General features: G+C 41.9%; 1 protein-coding gene and 1 long non-coding RNA gene across 2 annotated transcripts in view; one reads left to right on the top strand and one right to left on the bottom strand.

The window, feature by feature from the left end:
* Positions 1–1,773: 1,773 nt before the first annotated feature.
* Positions 1,774–26,519, top strand: part of STAP1 (signal transducing adaptor family member 1) — a 30,530-nt gene continuing 5,784 nt past the window's right edge. Inside the window, exons 1-7 of the mRNA XM_067557355.1 lie at positions 1,774–1,932; positions 10,528–10,599; positions 14,540–14,653; positions 16,992–17,048; positions 21,272–21,444; positions 22,827–22,955; positions 25,099–25,168. Of these exons, the coding sequence (XP_067413456.1) occupies positions 1,810–1,932; positions 10,528–10,599; positions 14,540–14,653; positions 16,992–17,048; positions 21,272–21,444; positions 22,827–22,955; positions 25,099–25,168 (738 nt within the window). The 5' untranslated portion in view covers positions 1,774–1,809. The remainder of the gene's footprint in view (positions 1,933–10,527; positions 10,600–14,539; positions 14,654–16,991; positions 17,049–21,271; positions 21,445–22,826; positions 22,956–25,098; positions 25,169–26,519) is intronic.
* LOC137159157 (uncharacterized) lies at positions 4,770–18,790 on the bottom strand. Its single transcript, XR_010921557.1, has 3 exons — positions 18,732–18,790; positions 5,979–6,055; positions 4,770–5,151 (listed from the first exon to the last, which is right to left on the bottom strand). It is a non-coding gene; the product is annotated as an uncharacterized lncRNA (long non-coding RNA).

Consider the following 26,519-nt stretch of genomic DNA (forward strand, 5'->3'; position numbering starts at 1 on the left):
GTGATATAATCATCAGCTCTCTTTAACAGTGTTACCATATTAAAGAGTGAGCATCTTTACGCTACCCATGACATCATGTTTCTTGTAATTTTATTTTAAAAGGAGCTTTCTTATAAGAAATAATAGAGAACCTGATTTTCCAATGCCCTCCACTTCATGTAGTCATTCACATCCCTGCAATGTGAGCATAATTCAACCATTCTGATTTATTAGAATTTTAAACCCATTTTGCATTCATGATATACCAACATAAGTGCCCACATAAATTGCAGCACAGTGATCAGACATGCCTAGTATTATTTGGAGAGTAATGCTTCAGACCTCAAGGGTCTACCTCTGAGTTGAAATATAACATTTTTGGGGTCAAAGCCTTCACTAAATCATGCTGTAATCTGTCAAAATATAGTAAAAATGTATCTGTTTTTATTACATGTTGATTTCTGTTTAAAACTGATGCTTGTTTCAGATTGTGCTGGCTTTCCCAGGCTGGGAGTACAGTGAGTGTCCTGCTTCAACTACTTAATGTCACAAAAAATGGTGCCCCTCTTGCCCCATTGCTGAATTTCCCCAGTGAGGTCACGTTCTTCTGTTTTACTACAAAATATGCCAACAATAGCACAATGGGCAAAATTTTGCCATCTAATAAACTCTTACAAAAAGTTAAGAATATGAACTTTTCCAAGAAGTCATTACTTGCAGAGTAAAAATAGAGATTTTACTTTCACATAGTTCTGAGAAGGACCAGATTTTCTGTTTCCTTGCCTAATTGCAGTCTAAAAATTGCCTTGAAAGCAGTTCACCTATATTAAAGCCCTGTTGGATCTGCATTTAGGTTGCAGAGAAGCAAATAAGGAGCCTTGAAAGTGACCCACAAGAATAAGGAAAGAAAGTGTTCCCTTTTTCTAGAGCTGGCCTTCAAATTTTGTTCCTCTTTTTTTAGGTAAGACCTTCAAATGTATTTTTGCTTGTTTATTACCTATAGAAATATAACAATGTCTTGCTGCTCCTGTTCTTTCTGCAGGATTTCTGCAGTTAAATCCTGGCCCTGCTGAAGTCAACAGGCGTTTTGCCATTGACTTCAGTAGGTTCAAAATTTCACCCGAGGAAAGGGCACTCTCTTACACCTTGTCTGAACTTTTGGGGATGATGGATCTTTCACAAAGAAAGTTTTACTCCCAAGTGTTTGTCAGAAATTTGAGTTACATTTATATCAACAACAAAAACAGCAGTTTTCACTAAAAATACCTTTTTCTCTTAATTACTGTTATGATGTCACAATTCCAGCAGATCTCCAGCAAAAGCAATCACCAGACATTCTTAATGTAAAAAACCAAGCAGAATTTTAAAAAGCCAAAGCAAACAGGCTCAAGAATCTCTCCTTTTTTGCAGACCATCTGTGAAGACTCCAGAATCTGTGAACTGTGAGAGGGAGGTTTCTCTGACAGATCCCCAACTAAATCCAATAAATAATAAGAGTAATAATTATGCCATTTCTTTCCAGGATTATCATCATTTGTGATTGTAAACCTTGGTCTGCAGGATGGAAACATACACATACCATGCTAGGAAAGTTTCCTTTAATCCATTTAATCTTGTTCCTTCTCAGATTATACAGCGAGAAAGGGGTCTGCGTGATGTGTGTTTATTTAAAAGTAACCACTGAGACTTCCTCTTTGTACCGTTGCCTTGTTTTCTCAAACCGGGGTGAACTTTCCTTTGCCAGAGGCTGAGGCTGAGGCTGAGGCAGACAAGAATAGACAGAGGAAAAGAACACAGCCAAGATTCAGGGAAGAGAGAGGGGAGGCAAGAATGGCTGAGCCTAAAAAAATCCCTGAACCAGCTCCACGGCGAATCTTCCAGGAGAGACAGAGGATTACGGCTCTGCCCCTGTACTTTGAAGGGTTTCTATCGATCAGACATGCACAGTACCAGGTAAGATGTACTATCCAAGCAGCTACATTCAATTAAACTTCTCCTGAGAAATGTGTTGTAACTCATTACAGGTGTTAGAGAGACCTGGTTCTTAAGGCTGGTCTATACCCCCACTTGCACTGAAATAATTAAATCTGTTTTAATTCACACCTTGAGTTATTTCAGTGCAAGTCTCTTGTGCACACTTATTTCAGAATAAAAGTGTCCCCTTGAAGTCTAGTTGGTCAATTTTTTACCAATTTAAGCAAAATCAAAATAGAATACTCTTATTCTGAATTAAGGATCTACACATAGACTTGCACTGAAATAACTAAAGGTGAAATTAAAACAGAATTAGTTACTTCAGTCAAGTTTGTGCATCTCTTGGCACATTCTGCTGTTGCTTCAGAGAGTTTACTTGAAACTACTGTTTTTTGCTTTCAGATACACTAAATAGAATCTTTAGCAAAATAATATAAATTTAAAATGTATCATAATATTCTCCATATTTATAAACATGCATTTTCTCTTCTGTAGACAATATTATAACAAACAGAAAGATAGAGAAAGATGTTGATTTCTATAGCTGTAGTTTATTTTGGGTTTCCCAATGGACTCTTAAAACTGTTACCATTTTATTCTGTAAATGTATATAATCTAAAGAACTGAATTACACATCATTGTTATTCAGCACCCCACCATATTTTTTATAATCTACAAGAAAGTTGATTGAGACTGACTGATTTCAGAGCTGTGATAATGAGACACTTATATAACATTTTAAACTACAAGAGCAAAGTTTGATTTACTTATATTGTTCTGAAATATCCCATTACTAGTCTTAATCCTGTAATTCTCAGTTATCTAGTATTTAAAATGAGCATGATGATGACTTATAATAATTAAAATATATAATGCCTAAGTCATTTAATTTTTATATATGGACTACTTTGGAAACAGTACAATGGAATTTTTATGAAGTAGGATAATAATTTAGGTCATGATCTTGTTTGCATGTGTGAATATTACTAGTAAGTATTTACAGATCAGGCCCTTGAACATGCTGATTGCTTTTTAATATACATTTCTTTATTTTAACTCTTGAGTATAGTGATCATTATAGTTAAGATTGCAAAACAGTTTCCACTACAGTCCTTCTTTCCCTCATCCGATCATGGCTATAAAAGATTTAATATTTTCTGTGCTTAATCACTGCTCAAATATGACCTTTTTTTAAAAAAAAATTTGAAGATAAACACTTTTTTTGTTTTGAGTAAAGTGGGAGGGAAATACTTTTCTCATTGTAAGATAAAGTATAACTACTACTATTTTTTGTCTGGCTACAATACAGCAAGAGGAAGTTCAGAACAGTGATATTTTTGAACATCACTATTAATGATGGATGTATCCCAACATGACAGATTGGTTAAAGTTTCATTATGCTGTGTAACAATCCAGAAATGAACAACAGATATTTTTCAAGTCCCCCCATATGTGGAATCTTTTAAAAGCCACTCTCTCTCCAGAGTCACTCATTCATAGTGGCAGTTCACTGCACAAGTCAAGACCTAGATCATACACGTAAATGTCCATTTTTCAGCATTGCAATATGCTTTTCTTGGCCTTCAGAAAGGCCATGGAAGTTTGTGGTGAGACTGTTCATTTCAGAAATGGGAGTGGCCTGTTACAGAAACTGCATTTCCTTACAAAATTTTAATAATGGGAGGACCTCAGGGACTGCTATCAGGGTTAGATCAAAAGTGTCCAGGAGCAAGAGATATTACCAAAAGTTTGGCTTTTGCAGAGGATTAAACTCCATCTGTATTCCTTTTCACCTCTTTATTCTTGTCTTAACTTCGGCCTCAATCCTGCCAAGCGATTCACATAGGTGACCCTTATGTGGATTCCTTTACAGGAGCAGTGCTTTTGACCATGAGTTCTCTAGCGCATGGAGTCTGGTGGGTTCTCTGGTGGATGGATTCTCTTGAAGTCTTTAAACCATGATTTGAGGACTTCAATAACTCAGTCATAGGTTAGGGGTCTATTACAGGAGTGGATGGGTGGGTGAGATTCTGTGGCCTGCGTTGTGCAGGAGGTCAGACTAGATAATCATAATGGTTCCTTCTGACCCTAAAGTCTATGAGTCTGTCTGTATCTGTATTTTAAAGCACCATGCGCATTTATGATGCCATATAATTAATAGTAATGATTGGGTATGCTAAGATCTTCAAAAGATTTGAAGGCATCTTCAGTACATAGATGGGATGGCATAAAGATACTTCTGTCCATCTTTGCCCTCCGTATTTATTTTGCCTCCCACCAGAAAAGATGGGCTTCCCTAGAGCGTTGTTTCAGTAGGGATTAAAACTTTAGAAGGTCTCCCAAGCTCTCCTATGGGTGTACATTGCTGATAAATATAGTGGGGAGTGCTGGCAACATGTGGAATCTGATATGCGTGGCAATAGAAATAAAAATAAACGGAGCCATTGACAGAATGTGTACTGAGGTTGTTATGAATGGTCCTAGAACAATGCAAAAAAACCCACTGCTACAGTAAGGGATCAGTATTACATTTAAGGTGCAATACCTCAGAAATCATCATTGCTAGAAATATTATAAATGGTGTCAGCTGTTGAAGTCCAGGGGGGATGGCATTGCTCAGCACCTCTGAAAATCAGGTCACTTACTTTGGCCTAAATACAGATTTAGGAGCCTAACTTTTAGACTATCATTTTTTAAAATCTTGGCATGTCAGGACCAATACATTACTCGTTTTGGACCAGTGATCAAAAAGATAAAAACTTCAATCTGCGATATGAACATCATTAGCAGTGTTATGCCTGTATATGGAACACACTATAAAATAATTTAATTTAACATTTATGTAGGACCTTTCAGGCTGAAATATCCTCCAAAACTTCACATACTGAAAGACAGCCAGCTGTAGGGACAGAAGGTGATGACCCACTGGCACACAGTAAGCAATGTAACAGGCTGAGGGGGGGAAAACATTGGCCAGGAAGACTAAGACAATACACTTCTCTTCCAAACTTTAACATGCAATCTTTTATGTTCAAGCAGAGCAGCCAGGACCTCTGTGTTTGAGGTATCCACTCAAATGTGTATCTGCTATTCATAAAAAGTAGAGCTGGAACCAAGCTACCAAGTTTGCAGTTGGATCTGGAGTCAAATATACCTAAAAACAGGGTGTGTCTTGGATCTGTAGGTCTGGGTCAGGACCTGTTTATAGTAAACAAATTAGATACTGCACATTTGTTACTTACCCTTAAAAGTCTATTTGAATGTGATAAACTAATTGCTTTTGCTACAAAGGATCCCCACTGATTTCTCTAAGGCTCTGAACAACCAAAAGATCAATCTGCAGTCCTTTTTGCAGAATTAGGGCCTTAGAGGCCACCTTTTCTGTCTCTCGCTGCTCTTCTTTATACTTCTGTCCTTTCTTTCACTTCCAAATAAATGCCAGCAGCAGTGTCATAAATGGCAGAGCCATGAAAATCACAGAAACAAGGACCCATCTGCACTACCGTTTATTCCCATGTCTAAAGAATGACTTCTGTTGACACTATTGTGCTAGCTGGCATGGACAGAACATAATTTTGCCAAAACTAAAAACTCAAAAATCACGTATTTAAAAATGGAGGCACCAGTCATCAGAATTATTTAAATAAAAATTTGTTCAAGAAAAGTTTCATAACATGATAGAAACTGCAGTGTAGACGGAACCAGAGAACACACAGGAGTTACATGCTATTAAGGATGGAGGTGGTTGAAAGACCAAAATAGCACATGTGCATAGTAACAAGTAGCACAGAAAACAGCAACACCAAGAAACCACAAGTAAAACACTAATCTTGCTATTCATGTAGCTAGCAGCAATCACTTATTCTAAACGTTATTTCATTTTATCCAGCATGATGGAAATAGCCAGATGTTTAGTAGCACTTTCTCCCAATAGTTTTGATAGTAATAAATAATGTACATTTATATAATGTCTCTCCTCTTAAAGAATCCCTAAGTGTTTTACCAATAGGAATTGCTTCACCCACCTTGGAGACACAATAGCGCCTTGAGAAGAACGTGACAGCTATTACTCAGGCCACAGTTTTATCATCACACAAGAGATCTGAAAAGGAAAACTAACATTACATGCAATTGAAATGGCAGTTCTGGACAGCCTAATACAGTCCTAGCGCAGGTCCCATGATGAGAAGGCAGCATGGGTGCACGGTTCTATTAATTTCAGTTGGAATAAAGATGGCTAAGTCAGTGCACCTTACTGATAGGCAGTGATCAATTTGTTTACCCGTGATCCAAAGACACACAGAGCTTGCAAAGTGACTGGTTTTGCTCATTCTTATTATGGTGAAATTCATGCCAGTGCAGAGGGTCTGTATAAAGACTATGCACTACTGAAGCCTTTAAAATGGGGTTATGTGAGACTAAAGTGGTGCATAGCCCTTGTGCAAGCCCACTGTGCATGTGTATGAGGGGGGGTGAGTTCATACCCGTTAATGCATTTCTTCACAACATGCCATGTGGCCCACGATAAATATTATGGTTTCATCAGTAACTTCAAAATATAAACATCTTTCCGAAAAAGAAAAAACTCTCAATACCAGTGGCTCCCAACCCGTGGCCTGCGGGGTCTTTCAGAGTGGCCCACGGCTCCCCTTCCACTGGCTGCAGAAGGAAGCCACTGCCTAAGTACCCAGGCAGCATGCGTTGCCGGTGCAGGCTCCTTGCCGCAGCCAGGGGGACAGGAGATCAGCACTCCCCTCCGCTTGGCTGTAGCAGGGAGCACTGCAAAGCGCTCTGTGTGGGTCTCGCTAGGATCCTCCCTCCTGGAGCCAGAGGGAGGGGAGCACTGATCTCCCATCCCCCTGGCTGCAGAAGGGAGCCACTGCTTAGGTACCCAGGTGGAGCACACAGTTACCCTGCTGCAGCCAGGGGGACAGGAAATCTTTCTCACTGAACTCCTTCCCTCTGGCTGCAATGGGAGGTGGAGCGGCTAGTGGCGGAGGCTGGTGGCTCTTCAGGGTTGTAAAAATTACATTTGTGGCCCTCGAGCCAAAAAGGTTGGGATCCACTGCTCTATACAAACACATTAAGGACACTACATTTGACAAATGCACACTTTGAGAAATGTTGAAGTTTAAGACTGGGAGCAAGGAGTCCAGGATCTCTGCCTCTGCATTGGGCTTGCTATGTGACTCTGGGTGAGTCTCTCCATCAGTCCATGCCAGTTTCTCTATGAAATAGAGCCAGACTATTTACCAGCTTCACAAAGGTGTTGTGAAGCTAGATGAATGTTTGTGAAAGGCTTTGGGATCCTGAAGTTTTAATATTATAGCTAATTACTCTGCTTATTATTACAGGGAAGAGATTAGTTTTTTTCACAGAGGTTGAAAAGACCCCCTTCCCCCATCCAATAAAAATATCAGACTCGATTCTTCTCTCAGGTGCAGGAGTGTAACTCAGGAGCTTCAGTGGAGTTACAGTGGCATGTGAAGAATTAGACCCCTGTTCTTTTACACATTATCTCAAAGAGGAGAACATGACAACTATAGCTGTAGGAGAGGATCAGGTCTCCCGAATACTCATTTTCAAATGGAAATATTTTTCTCATGAAATGTTGCCAATTTCACTGCTCTTAATTGTAGCTTTGCCACAAGCCCATTGTCTGGGGCCGCACCAGGTTGGCCTGACTCCTGCACTTTGAGAAGCAGATAAAGATTCACAATCTCTGCCTGCTCTGCGTTGGAGCTGGGGTGGTGCATCAGCCCTGTCCCTGGTGCAGGGAACATCTCTCAGTTTATCAGCAAGCATTGAGGGGAGGGATGGAGTCAGCCCCTGGCATGCTGCTTCCCTGCAATACAGAGGCCTGGGGGGTGCCTTGCACCCTACACAGCCACGCAGAGCTTTTCACAGTAAACAGCCGGAATTCTCCCAGTCAGCCAGTACATTTTCACTACAGCAAAATATCACTTGTTCATAAAGAAAAAAAAAGATGAAACTTCCCCTGTCATCCTGCACTCTGTTCTTGGCCAAAGTTACTAATCGAGGACAGGGCCTAGCATTAGTTCTTTTGGGGCTGAAGCTGGAAGTGGGCTGTCAGTCCTAAAAGCACAACCCGATTCTCGACAGATCAGAGGTTACATGGATGCTGGGGGGAGAACCACACTATTCCACCAGTGGTTTGGGAGAACTGAAAAGACATGAGACTGAAGTATATGGGGGAGAGGTCACCAGGTAGGGGTTTGGGGGAAATATTCTGCATGCCTTTGTTTGTCAGCCCTAGCAGACTTACAGTTTTTATTCTTGTATGAGAAACTCACTTTTTGCCAACAGTTCATCTATTTTATAGTTTTGCTATCTTCATTTCCTAGTCCATAATTAAGGCTCTTCTATTTTGGTTTTTACCAAATTTTACCAAAAAATTCCCAGGTTTTACAAAAAATGTTATTGATTTTCACATTAATCTTGGAACACTCAAGTACATGAAAATACCAATTGGTTTTTTAAAATAAAATACATTACATTAGGTGGATGTGTTTATGTTAATAACAAATCAGTCTAGGTGTAAATGGGAGGTTGTCTGTTAAAGTAATGCAATGTAGCAGAAGATACACGTGTGTGTGGGCATATGTATATATATTATTAATGTACAATTCATGAAATAAGCCACAGCTTGAAACTGCTTTTACAGTCAATACTCTTACTTTTCTCTATTTGCTGCTTTTTTTCTGTCCTCCTGTCTCTCAATATTAACCCTGATATTTACCCAGAAAACTATGAAGTTAATTTTAGGCACCAATTTTCACCTGTTTTTTAATTTTTGTAATGACCACCAATGAACACCTGGGCAATTTTAAATAAATAAAACCCCAAAATGAAAGGCCTTGCCTATAATATATGCTTCCTCAGACAAATGAGGAGAATGTCTAATTGCAATCATCTTACAGCCTTTCCTATCACTGACTAGCACGTTCATTACAGAGAAGATTTATAACAATAAGACAATATTCCTTACCATGGTCAATTGTTGATTTACACTTTTTCATCATTTAAAGGGGATGTAGATAAAGTGTGCTTGTGAGTATAACAATCTATCTTTAGGTTAGATTATCCTCAGCCCAGGGGGATGGGGAAGATGTTGGTGAAAACACAAGTACATTTAAAATGAATCTTTGTCGGACTAGATTGTTCAGGGGAACGAAGGCAGGATGTGGAGATTTTCACCTCTAAATTTGTTTCCACTAGTTTCCATTTGGCTCAGATTAGTAGAGACATTATCTGATGACTGTTTAGCAGTCTGTATACCTGATCCAACTCTCCCACGGAAGCCAATGACAGAATCATAGAAATGTAGGGCTGGAACTGGATGGGACCTCAAGAAGTCATCGAGTCTAGCCTCTTGTGCTGTGGCAGGACCAAGTAAACCTAAGTCCATCCCTGACAGGTGTTTATCCAATATGTTTTTTAAAACCTTTAATGATGAGTCTTTCACATGATTGGTTCTGAGTGATAAGCAATTTTTTTTTTTTTTGGGGGGGGGGGGATGTTGGGCGGAAGATCAGACCCCACTTAGTTGGATCCCTAGAAACAGATCTAGCAGCCTACCCAACTTTAGGCAACTTTTTTTTTTTAATCTTGGCCCATCCATGTCTTCAGAATGTGTCTAGAAAGATATTTGCTACCTAAAGCTTTAAGAGAAACTCCGTTGATGGATTTGAGGAGAAAAGCAAGTAATCATACATGCCCAGTCAACAGAAGAAGATGTAAGGCTTCCAGTTTTGTAGTAGAAATCATGGAATAAATACAGAGATGTACAAATAAACTGTACCTGTCATGAACAATAAGTGAAAGGCTTTGTGCAGATCCCTAACTGGTTTAAATAATTAAGAGACTGACTGGATGACAGGGGTGAAAGGAAGGTCTGTATTTTGTCTAGTTTACTGTTTGCCCTACATAAGCCAAATCCTCCTGTTTTCCACCCTAGTTTACAGTCATTATAGTCTAATTAATACAAATCCAGCTCTCCTTTCCATCTGTTTTCAGTACAGTCTTTTATGCAACTTGGGGAGAGCAACATAAAAAATAAAAGCTATTAAACATTTCTCTCTCCCAGGCCAGAACTCACCTATTTTAAATGGGAGGCAAAAGTGTCAAAAATATTGACTTGGTCATCAGTACTGAGGTAGTCAGGGCTATTGAAAATCCATACTGATACCAATACCCCATCAGTTACCAAAACCAAGATATTGAACATGGATCACTACTATGCTACTCCAGTTTTAAACTTGTAGAGATCCAGTGAAGACAATAGAGTTACACTGGCATAAAACTGCAGTAACACAGTAATGGTTCAGACCCCAAGTCTATATATCTGAACTCCTGACTTGGAATGAAAAATAATTTTACAAACTGTTTCATTTGCTGGGAGTTATAAGCAGAAGGTCTTTGACTTTTACCAAACTATCAAGCACTGAAATAAATCCCCATTGATTATGGTTATTTTCTTATCAGTATTTAATTCACTTTTCTTTGGGGTTCAAAAAGATTTTACAGGTAACCTGACACTTGTTTTTCCCACAGGATTTTAAACAGTACTGGACAGAACTGAGAGGAACGACACTTTTCTTTTATAGGGATAAGAAAACCCCAACAGTGAGTAGTACAACATGCTTGTGTGTATGTATATGATTATTTTTAGTAGTCATTTTCATCAAGTGAGTATATACTCATTTACTCCAAATACCTCTCCCATCCCTATTCTCACAGCTTGAAACCCATGCATCATATATCAAGCTCTGTAACAGAGAAGCTGAGTGATATTGTAGAAAGTGATACAAATAATATGCATCTATTCCTAACAAAATGAAGATTCTTAGTCATTCAGGCTATTCTGTGTATTCACCTTTGAGATGGGAACTAATTGAAGCTGCCCCACCTACTCTCCAGGGTCATTTAAGATCATGTTGCACATCACACTTGAGAGCAGGGAGATTGCCCAAGTGTCCTTGACTAAGACTTTCCCTCCCTCAGGTTCTACCTCTGTGTGCGCGTGCGCGCATGTGTATGTACTTTTCAAATTGTTTTGAGGTAAGTCAGGATGAAAGATGTGGTACAGTCACAGTATGCACATCCTCTGCATACTTAAACCAGTTTGTCCAATAAACTCTGCTCCAACACAGAGTTTCTGCCTTTCTAGCAAAAAATCTGCACCTCAGAACTGAGGGCCATTCTAAACAAAAGAATTCTTTCATATCCCAAAAGGACATAATCTGTCTTGTTTGACCTGTGTTTGAAACTCTTCTCAAAACAACCACGCATGGTTTTATATAGCTTCTCAGCAGCGTGGGCAGGGATTTTTTTTAGACACATTTCATAGATAAGGGGTCTGATTCTCCTCTCACATACGGTATACACTGTTGTGGCTCCATTGACTTCACTGGGTTTATTCTTGATTACACTTGTGTAAATGAAAAGCATATCAGCCCTGTTGCTTTAGGCAGTCTTTAGAGCATGGTTTATAACATGACTCAAACCAAAAACTCCAATCCACATTGCTCAGTGAAACTACTTCAACTATAACAACGAGAGTCCTGTAGCAACTTAAAGACTAACAAATTTCTGCAGGCATAAGTTTTCACAGGCTGCAACCCACTTCGTCAGATGTATGAAATGGAAATCACAGGTAGAAGGTGTATATATATACATCCAAGGGTAAGAAACAACAATGGGGAAGGCAAGTGTTCACAAAATCAGTTCAGTTAGAGTAGATGAGGCCTATTCGGGACCATTGATTAGAAGGTGAGAATGTGTGAAGTGACAATTATTTCTTGTAATGAGAGAACCATTCCAAGTCCCTATTCAGACCCAGTCTGATTGTATCAAGTTTGCATATGAGTTCCAGCCCTGCAGTTTCTCGTTGAAGTCTGTTTTTGAAGTTTTTTTGTAGAAGTATGGCAACTTTCAAGTCAGCTACAGGGTGTCCTGGGATTGAAGTGCTCTCCTACTGGTTTATGGATGTTACCATTTTTTATGTCTGATTTGTGTTCATTTATTCTTTTGTGTAGTGACAGTCCAGTTTGGCCAATGTACATGGCAGAGGGGCATTGCTGGCACATGATGACATATATTACATTAGTAGATGTGCAGGTGAATGAGCTCCTTATGGTGTGGCTGATGTGGTTAGGACCTGTGATGGTGTCACTAGAGTCGATGTGCAGGCAGAGCTGGCAACGGGGTTTGTTGCAGGGTTAGGTTCCTGGGTTAGTGTTCTTGTTGTATGGTGTACAGTTGCTGGTGAGTATTTGCTTCAGGTTGGGGGCCTGTCTGTAAGCAAGGATAGGCCTGCCTCCCACGGCTTGATCGAGTGAGGGATCATCTGCTAGGATAGGTTGTAGATCCTTAATGATGTGTTGGAGAGATTTTAGCTGGAGGCTAAAATTTTTAGCTGATGGCCAGTGGTGTTCTGTTGTTTTCTTTGTTGGGTCTGTCCTGTAGTAGGTGACTTCTGGGTACCCGTCTGGCTCTGTCTATTTGTTTCTTCACCTCCCCAGGTGGATATTGTAGTTTTAAGAATATTTTATGTTGATCCTGTAGGTGTTTGTCTCTGTTTGAGGGATCGGAGTAAATCCGGTTGTATGTTAGGGCTTGGCTATAGACAATGGATCGTGTAATGTGTCCAGGGTGGAAGCTGGAGGCATGAAGGTATGTATTGTGGTCAGTTGGTTTTCGGTATAGGGTGGTATTAATGTGACCATCCTTTATTTGTATTGTAGTGTCCAGGAAGTGGATTTCTTTTGTGGACTGGTTCAGGCTGAGGTTGATGGTGGGGTGGAAATTATTGAAATCCTGGTGGAATTCTTCAAGGGACTCTTTCCTGTGGGTCCAGATGATGAAAATGTCATCAGTGTAGCGTAGGTAAAGAAGAGGTGCTTGGGGATGAGTTTCGAGGAAGCCGTATTCTAGGTCAGCCATAAAAATGTTGGCATACTGTGGGGCCATGCGGGTGCCCATAGCTGTGCCACTGACTTGAAAGTATAGATTGTCTCCAAATCTGAAGTAGTTGTGGGTCAAGACAAAGCCCAGCTACTTCAACTATACAAGCAACAACTCCCTTCAATGAATGTAACCGCAAGTACTGGGTCATTTAAAGTCAGCAAGAGACTGGGCAAGATGCTTACACCAGCAACTAACAATTACTCTAAAGGATCAACACATTCTCACTGTACATTTCCACAGAAATCTAGCAACAGCCCCAAAATGTTCCCCATCACAGGATGTACAAACTGAGATAGATATTTTCTCCTTTATTTTTTTTCCTCCGGCAGACCCGGGCATAGAGTCACAGACATCTTCTGTGCATCTAAAAGTCAACCATAACAAGAGAACTTTTGGAAGGAATAGTTATGATGTATTTTAATTCCTGTTTTGTTTGTCTACAAGGCTCAAAGCTAGACAGTAGCATGGCTCTTTTGTGTGAGAAGTGTCACCTTAAAGCTGCATTTCCCAGCTTTCTAACATTTGTTGTTAGTTTTTTCATTGTGGTTCTAACATTCTTGCCAGTGGCACCTATTGGGAAGCTAAGACAGAGGGAAGAGTTTTACTACGTCACTGTAGCTACTTTATACTGACGTGAAGTGGCGTCAGTGCTGAGCCAGATGTCCACACCAGACTCACCCTGGAGCAGGGGCAGCCTAGAGAAGGGAGAGAGCAGATGAGGGGAGCTCAGACTAAAGTTTATGGGCCTGTCAACAGCATGTGCCATCCATATGCACCCCTGCTGCAAGGGTCAGCAGAGGAGATGCACCCTCCCTTGATTCCCCTGAATGGGTTCTCAGTAAGCTCACCAAGGCTTTAGTATGTCAAACAGCATCCCCCTTACCCACGGTCTGATTCACTATTGGGAAGTTCACAGATGTGCCAGACTGAACTACAGCCAGGCTTCTGAGCCAGGAGATAAACGCTCAACCTTAATTTCTTCCCTGGAGCCAGGGCCTTCCTGCCAACTGCAGCTCTTCTCCCAACAGCACATAGCTCCTCACAGGCTGGGCTCCCTAATTTCCTTTCCCTGGCAACCCCTCTTAGGAGCAGTCTTCCCTGGCATCCAGTTGCCTCTTATCAAAGCCAGGTGGTCATTTGCTGCCAACCGCTCACCTAAGCAGTTGGCTGCATACAGGCAAGCTGAGGTGGGCTCCTTCTCCTTAAAGATGCCTGTCATGGGTAGAATGGACCCTGACTCCCCATAAAAGGGACCAGCCCCCCATGACAGGGCCCTGTCCTGCCAATACATACAACACATTTATTCATATTATGTGGTTATTGGCAGGATGGGGCCTGTATATTTTAACCTGCCATCTCCGCTGAGTTGGCTGTTCCTAGAGTTTCACCATGCAGAAGCCCACTGTCCCACCATCTAATTCTCTCCTGCCTCAAAGAGACACTTAGCTTTTTATGCTCCTTTATTGCAGCTAATGAGACCCACCATGAGATTTTTTAAAAACTCTGTTGTTTTCCTGTTTCAGTGAGCTTCTGCAGGGAACAGCTGGCTTGTTTAGATATGTTACAATGCATGCCCCATCTTTCTTTCCTTTCTCAGTATTTAGAGAAACTAGAGCTGATGAATCTGACATCAGTAGCTAACGTTTATCCAGATGAAAAGTGCTGTGCTCAGTTCATCCTGAGGCTGACAAATGAGGAAGTAGAGCTGAAGGTGAGTAAACCCAGTGAAGCTGGAAAGGCATAACTTATGGACATTTGCAGTGCTTGACCCAAGCTGCTCTTGATCGCCACATCATAGCCCTGCCATTGATCTCTGCTGTTATTTTTCAAAGTGTGGTGTGTGCTAATGGGGGCAGGGAGGGGCATTTTGGAAACATTCTAGTTGTTTTCGGTAACAAATGCACACAGAATGGAGCCTTCTGTCCCCGGGAGAGAACACTGCCACTGCGGGCCTGGGAAGGAATCTCCAGGGCTTCTCCATCTTCTGGGATGTGAGGATCCCCTCTCCCCAGCTCTGGGAAGCAGCTCCAGGGCTCTCTTTGCACATGCAGTCATTGGTGCTCCCTGCTGACATGAGGAGGAGGGACAGAGGTGATGAATGTGGGGCATGGAGGTGCGGGTGGAAGGATGGAGTGTCTGGAAGGACAGATGGAATGCTGGAGGAGGGGGCAGAAACTCTGCAGTCATACCCTTTAAACACAGACTTGAGCTTGGACCTTCTCTTGTTTTGCACACTGTGTAACAAGTGAACGATTCAATAAGGCGGGCTCACCTGGATGGAAATGGGTACAGGAACCCCATGACATGAAACTACATGATTTAGCACAGCTCTAGAATCATCCTTGAGCATCCCCAGAGCCCCCCAGGGGCGATACATCCAGTATCATGGCAGCCTGGCTGTGCCGAGGATGCTGGGATTGGGAGAGGCAGTAACAAAGCAAGTTTTATGACTATTCGTTTTTAACTAGGAAGATAGTTATAGGGCACAGTATGGGTTGGTGTCTCCTGCTGGTAGAAATTGGGGGTGGGAAGTGAAGATTCATGAACCTCCTGCCGGAGGAGAAGGTAGGGGATTGAAAGCGCAGGGCCTTCACTGCTCTCTGCACTTCTTTAAAACACTGTGTGAGACCAACACTGTTCGTACAATGTTAAATGCATATCCACGCTGCCTTGAAGCAAACCTGCACTCATGTGCATACATCCCTGCAGACTGTAGTTTGTCTGTTCAAGGGCTTGTGCTCACCCAGTTCAAACTCCCAGCACTGTGGGCTTTTATTAGCGCCTTAGAGCGTCTTGCAGCAGTGCAGAAGAGTTGTTGGTGGGACAACCTTGGTGCTGCCAGAGTTAGGATTGTTAGAAGCTGCTAGACATGTTTGGAAAACACAAGACTAGACCACTATCCCCCCTCATGCCCCTGTTGGGACAGGGCACATAATTCTATGAGGGGAAATAGACTGTAGCTTTCGTTAGAGCCTAACAATTAAACCCATCACCAGACAAGATCAAAAAGGAAAAAAAAAAAGAGCAAAAGTACCATGGTCCTTGTAGTCACTGGGCCAACAGCCTAACCTGTTTGGAGTGGGGGAGAGGGGAACTGGCCAACTGCATGACCAGTGCTTGGCTTAAAATTCACAGAGCCCCGAGATACCCATCCTGTAGCATCAGTTGTCATCTCCTCCTCCAGCACAGCTGTGGGAGGGAGGGGTATTGGACCAAGGACTCCTGATCTCAGTGGTGCATGAACGGATCTCCGAAGCATCACAGTGACGAACTGGGTTGTAGATTAGGGATAACCACCAGACTGGGGAATCCCTGCCTAGATACAGTGGTACAAAATGGACTATTTCTTTCACTGTACCCCCTCTGTTTGTAACATCAGAGTCCCACAGGAAGCTCATTTCAGTATAGGAATGGATTTTGAAAAGTATTTCCCATCTCCTTGTACCAGGTAGCTACAGTAGATCAAAGAGTCATCCCATTATATTTGGTAGAAGCTCAGGCAGCTCTAGTTTGATCAGATCAGAGTCTGGGGTGGTCCCTGGGACAGTGACTCTCCACCCTGCTGGAGTCTTACCTTCCCCTCCAAGACAGTTATGTGAGGGTCTTTATCCCTACTGTGCCTCTCCCCCCATCCCACACACCACCCCTGCTAGGTACTGGGCAAAGGAGATCAGTTGTCCACACCCTACCACCCCCTCCACATTACGTGAGAAGGAGTTTGAGAGTGCCATACCGAGGGATCGCTCATCTTCATTCTTAAGGTAGATTGTAACTATGGCACCCTGTGCACTGGGTCAGAAGGGAAGCTGTAGGTCCCTAGCTGGGGTCAGAGAGAACAGATGGTGAAAACTCAGCACAAAGAGGCAGTGGCTAAGAGGAGACAGTGAGGAAACCTGAAACCAGCCACATTCCAGCTGGTTTTGTTAGAAGAGTTGTGCCCAGCTCAACTTAAAAATGCTGACTCGGGATTGTGAGGGACACACATGGCAGAGGCCAGGGAGTACTTGGTTTTGGAATCACTCTTAGGTTTCTGCCTTTTATTCTCCCAGGTTGAGGGCCATGAAAGTGGTGAAGAATGGAAAGGCTTTATCCTCACAGTCACGCAGGTAGGGCAGCTCTTTAGTGCTGGTGCTCAGCTGATGGTAAATCATATAATCAATTGCTTGATCACACGTTGGTTTGTTATGAAATATACTCAAGACCAAATAACCAGTGTCAGCCTGCTTTATCGCAGAAAAGTCAATAGGATAGCATAGGGGAAAGCGGTTCAATACAATACCAGTTTTCAGGAAGCCCATCTCATGTTGTATTGTTAAGTTCATCTTACACAGGAGATGTGTTTCCAAAGTTACACCTCAAGGCTAGCCTACCTGTTCACAAGTAGGAAGGTACCACATGCCTCAGCTGAGGCTAGATTTAGCCAATCTGTCTATCTTGTTTCGCTGGTAGCAGATGTACCTCTTATTTTTGTTCTGAACAGATGCATTACCACTACCAAAGTTGTGAAGGCATCTCCTAGGCTTGTACCATGGTACAATACTCATCTATTTAAGCCAAAGCCTACTTCAGCTAATGCAAGGTGTTTATAGGATGCTAAACATAAGGGAACAGAATTATAGAATTCAAGTCATTGCTAGAAACGAATATGATTTTGTATGTCACACACAATGTTATATTGATGGTGTGCTTAATGCATATTAGTATGTGATATGAAGAATACAGGAGATATATAATCAACATTAATATGCATTAAGCACACAATATCAAATCAGCAGGCTTTTATATTTTGGAAACAAGTTACACATTTCTAGCAATTACTTGACTTGAATTCTATAATCCTGTTCACTTACGCCAAATATCCTATACCATCTTGTATTAGCTGAAGGCGGCTTTGGATTAAGCATACATTTATATTTTAGTCCAGCATATATTGGTCAGCAGAGTTCTCTGTCAACATTGCATCACAGATGCTGCTTTCCTGGGTATCAGTAAGAGTTCATCCATTTAACAGAGGTTCTTTGTTGAAAGGTTATTCAGCTACTCACAGCTGTGTGCCAGAAAGATTACTCATCCATAAGGGACAGAGTTTGTGAAATGCCCTGTATGTGACAAACGGGCTCCTAGGTGTCCAATCCTGCCATCAGTGTAATTTTCACTAGTCACACGACTCAAACTGAGCCAGGCTCTTAAGTTAGGCCATACCTAGGATTTTTCTTAGCAGCGAAACACAAAAACAAAACCTCAGGCTGTACTAGCACTGGAGGCTTCTGTCTACCTTCCTAAGGCGCACGCATGCTGTTGTACTGGGTGAGAGAGGGTTCCCAGGCCTCTGTCCATATTCTTGGCTTAGAAACCCACCCCCTACCGCTGTGGAACTGGGACCCTACTGTGAGGTAAAGGTAGGCTCCCTAAGGCACTGATACTGCAAACACTTTAGGCACAAGCTTACCTTTTAACATACATAAAGCCCTGTAAATAGTTTCACTCACCCTCCCTCCCCCTAGCACTAGGGCATGGCATTGGAGGAGTCTTTACCCTAGCACCCCTATTAATCACCTTTTGGGCCTACAATGGCCTGTTTCTGCCCTCCAGCTATATTACATTTAATTCAGGTCCTCTGCCAGGGAGACAAAAGTCCAAGCATTCACAGACAAAAGGTTCTTTTCACCTCACTGAGACTCCTCTTCAGCCCACCCTCCAGGCTCAGTTCCTAGCCTCTTCTAGGTTACCTTTAAGTCTTTCTCTGGATTGGGACTAGAGCCTATGCTCCTTCCCTGGAATCTCCTCACCTCTTAAGCACCTTCTTCAGGCAACCATGTCACTTTCTGTAGTTCCCACTCAAATGAGCCTTCTCAGCCCTTTGAAGGGGCGTGGGAGGGTGCTTTATAGGCTGTCACCTGATCCCATTTGTCCTGCCCCCTCACTAAAATACAGCAAATTGTGGCACAGGTGGCTGATTGAACAGAGCTGGTTGGCCCCAGGCCTCCTGGTCTTTACAAGGGTGAAGCAGCCTATTCCAAATTACCCTAACATTAAGAAGTGCCTCCATGTGTGCAGGATTGTGGGCCCAGTTTTGTTTTTACACTTCTGAGCAGTTACAGTGTTTGCCATATGCCTTGTTTATAAAATATGAGATTTTTTAAAAAACTGAATCATTTAATATTGCAAAAAAGGGGATTTACTCCTGTGACAGACTGTGGGTTCTACGTCCCATTAATGGTGGGTGTGCAATAATGTATCCTGCACAGTGGGAGCACGAGATCCATGGCGGACCTGCATTTTGCAAGCTGAAACAAGAAACCATATGGGTTAAATTCATCCCTGATGTAATCCCATTGACGGGGTTATTTTTTAAAAACAGATTAGATTTCACAGATCTTCATGCAGGATCTGTGAAGAGAGGGAAGGAAGCCAAATTCAGCCTGACTGTTCTTTTCAGCTTGATCCATTTGAATAGCTAACACTTTTCTAACATGGATCTTTTTATTGATACAGCAGCCCAAATTTAAAGCCGGCATAAGCAGCCACAACTTCATTGAAGTCAATAGAGCTGGTCCTCTTTATGCTAGCAGTGAATCACCGACATCATCTTTATAGGGATGAATTCTTTTTCTTTAACACATTAAAAGTTTTTGACCAGCCTCTAGAAAATCCAGTTACTTGTTTCTTCTGTTTCTTTGCTGTGGTTAAAGTGTAAATCTGCCTAACTTTTTTTACACCCATCTTGGCTAGGATACCATCAAACCAAAAAAGAACTGGGATTCTTTTGTAAAATGTGATTTATGTATATGCTTTTACTTTCCACTGTATATTTTACCAATCAGCTCCTGGCCAAAGCAGTGAAAATGACAATTTTAGCTCACCTACAGTAAGTCAGGATTATCTAACGAGTACCATATAGCCAATAGCTTCTTTCCTGTGCTACACATTAGAACTAAGTGAAGTAGAGGGATTCAAGATTTCTGGCACTGAACCATGGGATAATGTGTCACTGCTCTTCTCCCCAGGATCCAGTACAAGCTATGCATTATCTCTTGTGCTGTTCTCTTCGTAGTTTGAAATTGAAATAGCCACAGTGCCTGTCTCTTGTAAAAAGAACAAGGCTATGGACAGGCTGCTGTCCATGAAAGGTTGTTTCTTTTGGCTTAATTTGAAATTTCTTCACTCTGTGACGAAGTCTGGGCTGATCAGTTTAATTTTATTTCATTGTCGTTATTAAATATAATATTAACGTCTGCTTCACTTGCAGTTTCTCTGGGGACAATGTATTTCTTTGCAAATAACCTACTAGTGTGCTCAGACCAAATCACAGTAGTGTGGTGCTACTTGGGTCAGAACACAAGCCTTGTCAAATGCTATATGGATGGTAGAAAAGACCTGAAGTAAGCTGTTTGAAACGTCTCAACTACAACAGCCTGATTCTCACAGCCTTCTCCCTTTCTTTCTTCTAGCCCAGTGGTTTTCATCCAGGGGTCCACAGACTGTGTCTAAGATTTCCAAAGAAGTCCATACCTCCATTCAAAAATTTTTAGGGGTGCACAAATTTAAAAAAAGGTTGAAAACCACTGCTGAAGGCAATTTACCAGGAATCGTTCTTCACAGCATCCCAGGCCGAGACTTATGTTTCATCTAAACACAAAATTTGCAGCACTAACTAAAATAAGTTTTAAAAAATCAATTCAGTTAAAGTGTGCAAATCCCTGGGTGCCCATACTTCTATCTGTTCACAACTAGCTTATATCAGTGTTGCTTAAATGACCAAACTGGTGGATTAAGATATATTGGTTACTGATATAAACCAGTTGTAAACTGATTTGAGTATGTCCACATGGGCATTTGCATTGGAGTTGGCATCGCCTTAATTAAATTGATTTAAAACCTAATTTTAAATTAAACGTGCAATTTTCATGTGTTTTCCAGTCATTAACAGTTCATCTACACTGCAGTAAAATATCCGTGGCAGGGCTGTGGCTGGCCTAGGCCAGCTGACTTGAGCTCACAGGGCTAAAAATAGAATGGAAATCAATAGAGCTCTGGGTGCTCAGTATCTCAGAAGTTCAGGCCACAGCTGCATTTGCTGATGAACATCTAGCTACCCTTGTTAAGCATCACTTTGGGGTTTTTATTCAAAGATAGGACTGGACTCAAGGCAGTTCCAATTACCAGCCAGTGCTCACCTACTAAATCCAGCAATTAAAAAAGATTTCTGCTTTGTAGTTGTATTTTGTGAGAGTGGGGCGGTGTTGTAGGGTTCACCACAGTTAACACCCACTGACGTTGTTCAACCCGTTCTGTTTCTTTTGCAACTTTATTTTATGTTAATTCTCAGTTGTCAGTTCCAGCATGTGTATCACTGCTACCTGGACAAGTTAGAAGGCTGCATGAAGTGCTAGAGAAAGAAAAGAAAAGGAGGACTGAAACTGAACAGTCACCTAGAGCATCTGTGAGCAAAGAGAAGTCACACAGTGGAGACTACATTAACACACTGAATACTATGCCAGAGTAAGTTCAGACTGAATTATATCAATACAAGTCTGATCAGAATTTTCCCTTTTCTTTCAGAGCATTTTAATTTTCCTATATATAAGCTTACAAACAAAAACAATTATTTCTATCAATCATTATACATTCAGGGGTCTAAGTCTGACTTTGCAATGAGTAGCATGGAATTTTATGTATTATTTGTTCCTCCATGGAACACTATACTACTTGTGTCCCTTTTCAGTTATTGAACCAGTGCTAGAAAATACCTACTGCATAAAAAGAAGAGGATGCCAGAGGACTGAGAGCAACTGTTGATTACTTGTTTCCTTGTAGCATGTTTTATATGTGCAAATAATGGGTGCATTTTTGGTTTCAGGAACTAACATGTCATTATCTTAAAAAAATCCACGATAAACAATAAGAGCCATGGTGGACTGCAGGTTCTTCCATAGTGATGGGCCAAAGCCACCAAGACTAGATCTGGATTCTGTACATATTAAACTCAGGCACAGGGGTATGGATCTGAGATTTTGTTTTAGCCCATTGTAGAGATAGAGATCATTTGTAAAGTTTAGCTCTAAATTCAAACATGGGTTTCAGTCCACAGAAATTGGGTTCTTTGGATATGGGGGTTTGGTTCAGGCCAATCTCTATAATTCAGTAATCGCTTAGATTGTTCTGCCAACACTAGAGAATTCTGGCATTTCCACCTCCTGTGTCTCCTGATACTTCCATCTTCTGGAGCAGCATTTCAGAATGGACACTGCACTCATCTTGTCTCTCTTCACTCGCCCGAGATTTTTGTCCTTGCCGTTTCAATGTATTTTGTTTTGAGATAGTACAAATGGGCCACATGCGGCTTTCCAGGAAGCTTTTTAACTATGCCTTGGACTGTCACATTTCCTCTTTCTAGGAAAATTATAATAGGTAATATATTTGCTGGTTACGGATATTCTAAGTGTTCCAAGTAAAGTGAGTAAAATGGGTCAATTTACATTGCTCACTTTACTTTCAGTGTCCTCCCCTTGGAAGTGAGACAGCCTTGTTGGTTACACAGCCTACCATCTGCGCTGTGCCCCGGACCATTGTACATGTCACATGCTGAAAGGGATGAATCACGGCTCTCTGGAGTTCTGCCAATTGGCTAACATGGTGACATCACTCTCTGGAATGACTCTTTCATGGGAGAGAGTTCTCGGGAGTGACAAAGGCAAATGGCAGCCCTGGACCCCTATGGCAGCTGGTCAGGTCAGGTCAGGTACAGGATATTCTACGAACAGTCTAGTGAGGCATGTTTAGCCCTCATGTAGCCTCACACTATTTGCCCAGCCTAGAACGATCGGCTTCTGGGGGTGGAACTCAGCATGTTCATGCTGCTTCTCTCCCTCCCTTCTTTTCAGGTGCTTCTATGCAGTGTCTCGGCCGGAAGCGATTGAGATGTTAGAGAAGAATCCTTCCTGGGGGAACTTGATCCTAAGGCCTGGCCGTGACAGTCAGAACTACTCGATCACTATCAGACAGGTGACAGAGTAGGTTGACTCCACAAAATATTATCTACCTGCTAATTGACATGTACTGCGTTATGATGCCTAATTTAGAATTCCCAGGGATCCCTTATGAAATCTGTCCCATACTGTGAGAACAATTGGGGAAGATAAATCTGGCATTGGCTTACTGAGAAGGAGAGGATCAGCAAGTCGGCACATGAGATACAAATCAGCCAAAGAGCACTGACCTGATGAGGCAGAGGGCATGTGCCTGATCCTTAAAAAAATCTTCTGCTGTGTCATGGAATCTGAGCCTTTCTAAACCCCCGAGTAAGCACCATCAAGAACATGCATACATGGTGGGGCCATGTCTAACAACAGAACAAAATTATTAGAGTTGTGGCTAAAAATTGAACTTGGCATAAAAACAAAAAACAAAACAAAACAAAAACAAAACAAAAAAGCATGTTACATTTCAACATTTGGAGAGCTTCAGAACCAGAGGCAGCTGAGATCCAAAATTAAATGGTGGGGCTGTAGGTACCAAACACCCTTCTGCTCTCCTCTGGCCCTGCCTCATTCACGTCAGGTACAACCTTTTCTGCCTCCTCCCCTAGGACTACACTTTCAGCCAGGACCCCTAAGCAGATTGGAATCACACAGAAGATTTGGGCTGGTGACATGGGCACTGGAGACTGGATGAAGGGGCAAAGGGCTATTGCCCCCCATTTTTTAAATGGGCAGGGAGGGCATGTGCCCCATGTTTGAGAACCTGAACTTGGCACAAGAAGGAAGGGCAGGGGGCCTAGACTGCCTCCGTGGCCCATCAAGCTGAGTGACATAACGGCAGAGCCCTTCCCCACTGGCATGACAGAGGGGTGGCTGGGCTAAATTGGAGTGAGGGACATTGTGACCTGATGCATGAGGTTGCACCATCACTCACATTGGCTCATTTTGGTTGCTTGTTCCTCTCCCTTTCCGGCCCCCCCACTTTTGCAGCCCTTCTAGGGCCAGTGGCTGAGCGGGATAGTCCACAGCCCAGAGGGTTTCGGGGTGCATGGAAGGGTTCCTTCTGCCCTGCTCTAGGGAATTCCTGTACTGTTTTGGAACATGTAGGACATTTATATAAATGTCTGTCTGAAATCTAAAGTCACTAAAGATTCTGGCATTCTTGCACTACTATGTGATTTTTCACCTAGACCAGAAAACAATTCCAAGAGATCCCAGGCCTCTAGGCCCTGCTGCTGTTTCCAGTCTTCTCTTTATCCCATGCTTTAATGGCTGTGAACGTGCCTTGTGTCAGTTTCATATCTCACCAACCTTTGCTCCCTCCATCAGATCTCCAGCAGCATCTGCACTGAGGAACTGACCCATTCCTAAGCAAACCAGTGAGATTGCCTTGATTTAAGTACAGTTGACTACATCCACACTGGTCCAGCCGATGCATGTTCTGAACCATTTCAGGTTTGCCCCTCATCCACACCAGCGCTGTTCTAAATTGTTGCAGTTACACTGTTGTCTGGCTACCTAGCCCACATACCATGGCACAACTCCTGGAAGCACTGGATTCTGGAAAATTTCAAAAGGCCAGCTCTGCACAGTTCTGAGAGAACTGTCTGATCCATTTTAGTGCCATCCATGCTAGCCCTAAACTGGTTTGGAACTGTTTCAGAGTGAACCAGGAGTTGGCTGTGCTGAAAGCATATTTAATCTAGCATTGGCACCCCTGAGATGCCAGTCCTGGAAATTTAATAATCTCAGGGGTCCTGATTCAGGCACCCCTGCCCTTTCAATCCAGAACACACAACATCCAAAATGAGACATCTCCTGTCCCCAACTGCATCCTCTAGGAAAACCAGGGAAGACAAAACTTGCTCCTCCTGGTATTTCTAAAGTAAAACAAAACTAAAAAACCCTCAGCCTATAAAATACCTTTCTAGCTTCTTCTTGATACATCACAAAGCAGCAAAAAAGCAAACAGACCAAATTTCCCCCCTTAGCCGGTCACCTTTAAATGAACTTTCAAAAAAAAATTGGTAACAACAATAGTGTTATTGAAACTTTCCATCAAATTACGATCTTAAATGAAAGATAGGAAATCTGCAGCCATCACCATCAACATTTTTATTCACGCTATATTTTATTAACAGCAGTGTATTAATTCTGTACTTTCTTTTTGTTTCAGTGGTCCATGCATAAAGCACTACAGAGTGGTGAACATGGGCAAAGGTTACACAATTGAACTGGAAAGACCAGTAAGTGGGTGTTTCCTTGCTGGAGATACACAAACACAAATTCATTCAGTCTTAGAAAGAATAGAAAAGTAGAACAAAAAAAATGCAGGGATTTATCTGATTCATAGATTCTAAGGCCAGAAGGGATGATTGTGATCATCTAGTCTGACCTGTATAACACAGGCCAATGAACTCCCCCAAAATAATGCCTAAAGCAGATCTTTTAGAGAAATATCCAATCTTGATTTAAAAGTTGTCAGTGATGGAGAATCCACCATGACCCTTGGTAAATTGTTGCAATTACTTTCACTGTTAAAAAATTACACCTTATTTCCCATCTGAATTTCTCTTGTTTCAACTTCCAGCCATTTGATCACGTTATACCTTTGAGAAGTTAATTCCATGTCTGTGACCAGCCTGGAAATCGAACTCTTATCTGAACTTTTCTACATGCAGAGTTGTATCAATTTACCAGAACCAGTTTAACTAGAGGTCTGAATTAAAACCAATTTAGATAAGAGTGTAAAAGTCTGTGTGGACTCTCTTATTTTGCTTTTAGCCAGGCTTATTTCAGTTAAATCAATTAAGAACAGGTTTAAGATAAACTGAAATTACCCTGGTTTATACCTCAAAAAAGCTAGAGTACTGCTGCAGCTGCGCCACTGTAAGGTCACCCCCGGTAGCCATCGTATGCTGAAGGGAGAGAGCTCTCCCGTTGGCATAATTAAACCACCCAACGAGCGGCAGAAGTATGTTGGCGGGAGAGCCTCACCCACCAACATAGCACTGTCCACACAGGTGCTTCTGTCGGTAAAATTTATGTTGGTTGAGGCGTATGTTTCTCACTCCCCTGATGAACAAAAGTTTTACTGACAAAAGCGCTAGTGTAGACAAAGCCTTGTAGTGTCCATACAGCCTTTTGTACCAGTTTAACTAGATCTGTTGAAATTCACATCTTAAATTAAATCGGTGCAACTTTCTCACACTTTTCTTCCATCTGGTTCTGAAATGCCTGCTCTTCAGTCACAATTTAGAAATTGAAACTTGAGCAATCAGACTGCTCTCCCAAAATTACCATTGCATTCCAGGGTCACTTTTATGATTTAATTGGAGTTGCAGGTTGGTTAAATCTCTGGGCCCATACTGGCCCTTGCCAGCCTCCACGTGAAACTGCTCAAAGTAGGAAATTGTAACCTCTGTTGCCCCTGACTCGGTGCTCAAGGTGTTATCACTCCCCATCCACCCTGACCTAGTCTTTTCTAAAATCTACAGGAAGTTTCCTTTTCCCTGAGGCATCTGCCACTGAATACCCCCAGATTACCTGGTATTGGATGCAGGGACTGTTAAGTCAAATCAAAATAAATGTTATTGA

This window comes from Emydura macquarii, unplaced genomic scaffold, assembly GCF_026122565.2.
Source record: "Emydura macquarii macquarii isolate MOO-44397 ecotype Brisbane River unplaced genomic scaffold, CSIRO-AGI_Emac_v2 contig_1790, whole genome shotgun sequence".
Taxonomy (NCBI): Eukaryota; Metazoa; Chordata; order Testudines; family Chelidae; genus Emydura; species Emydura macquarii.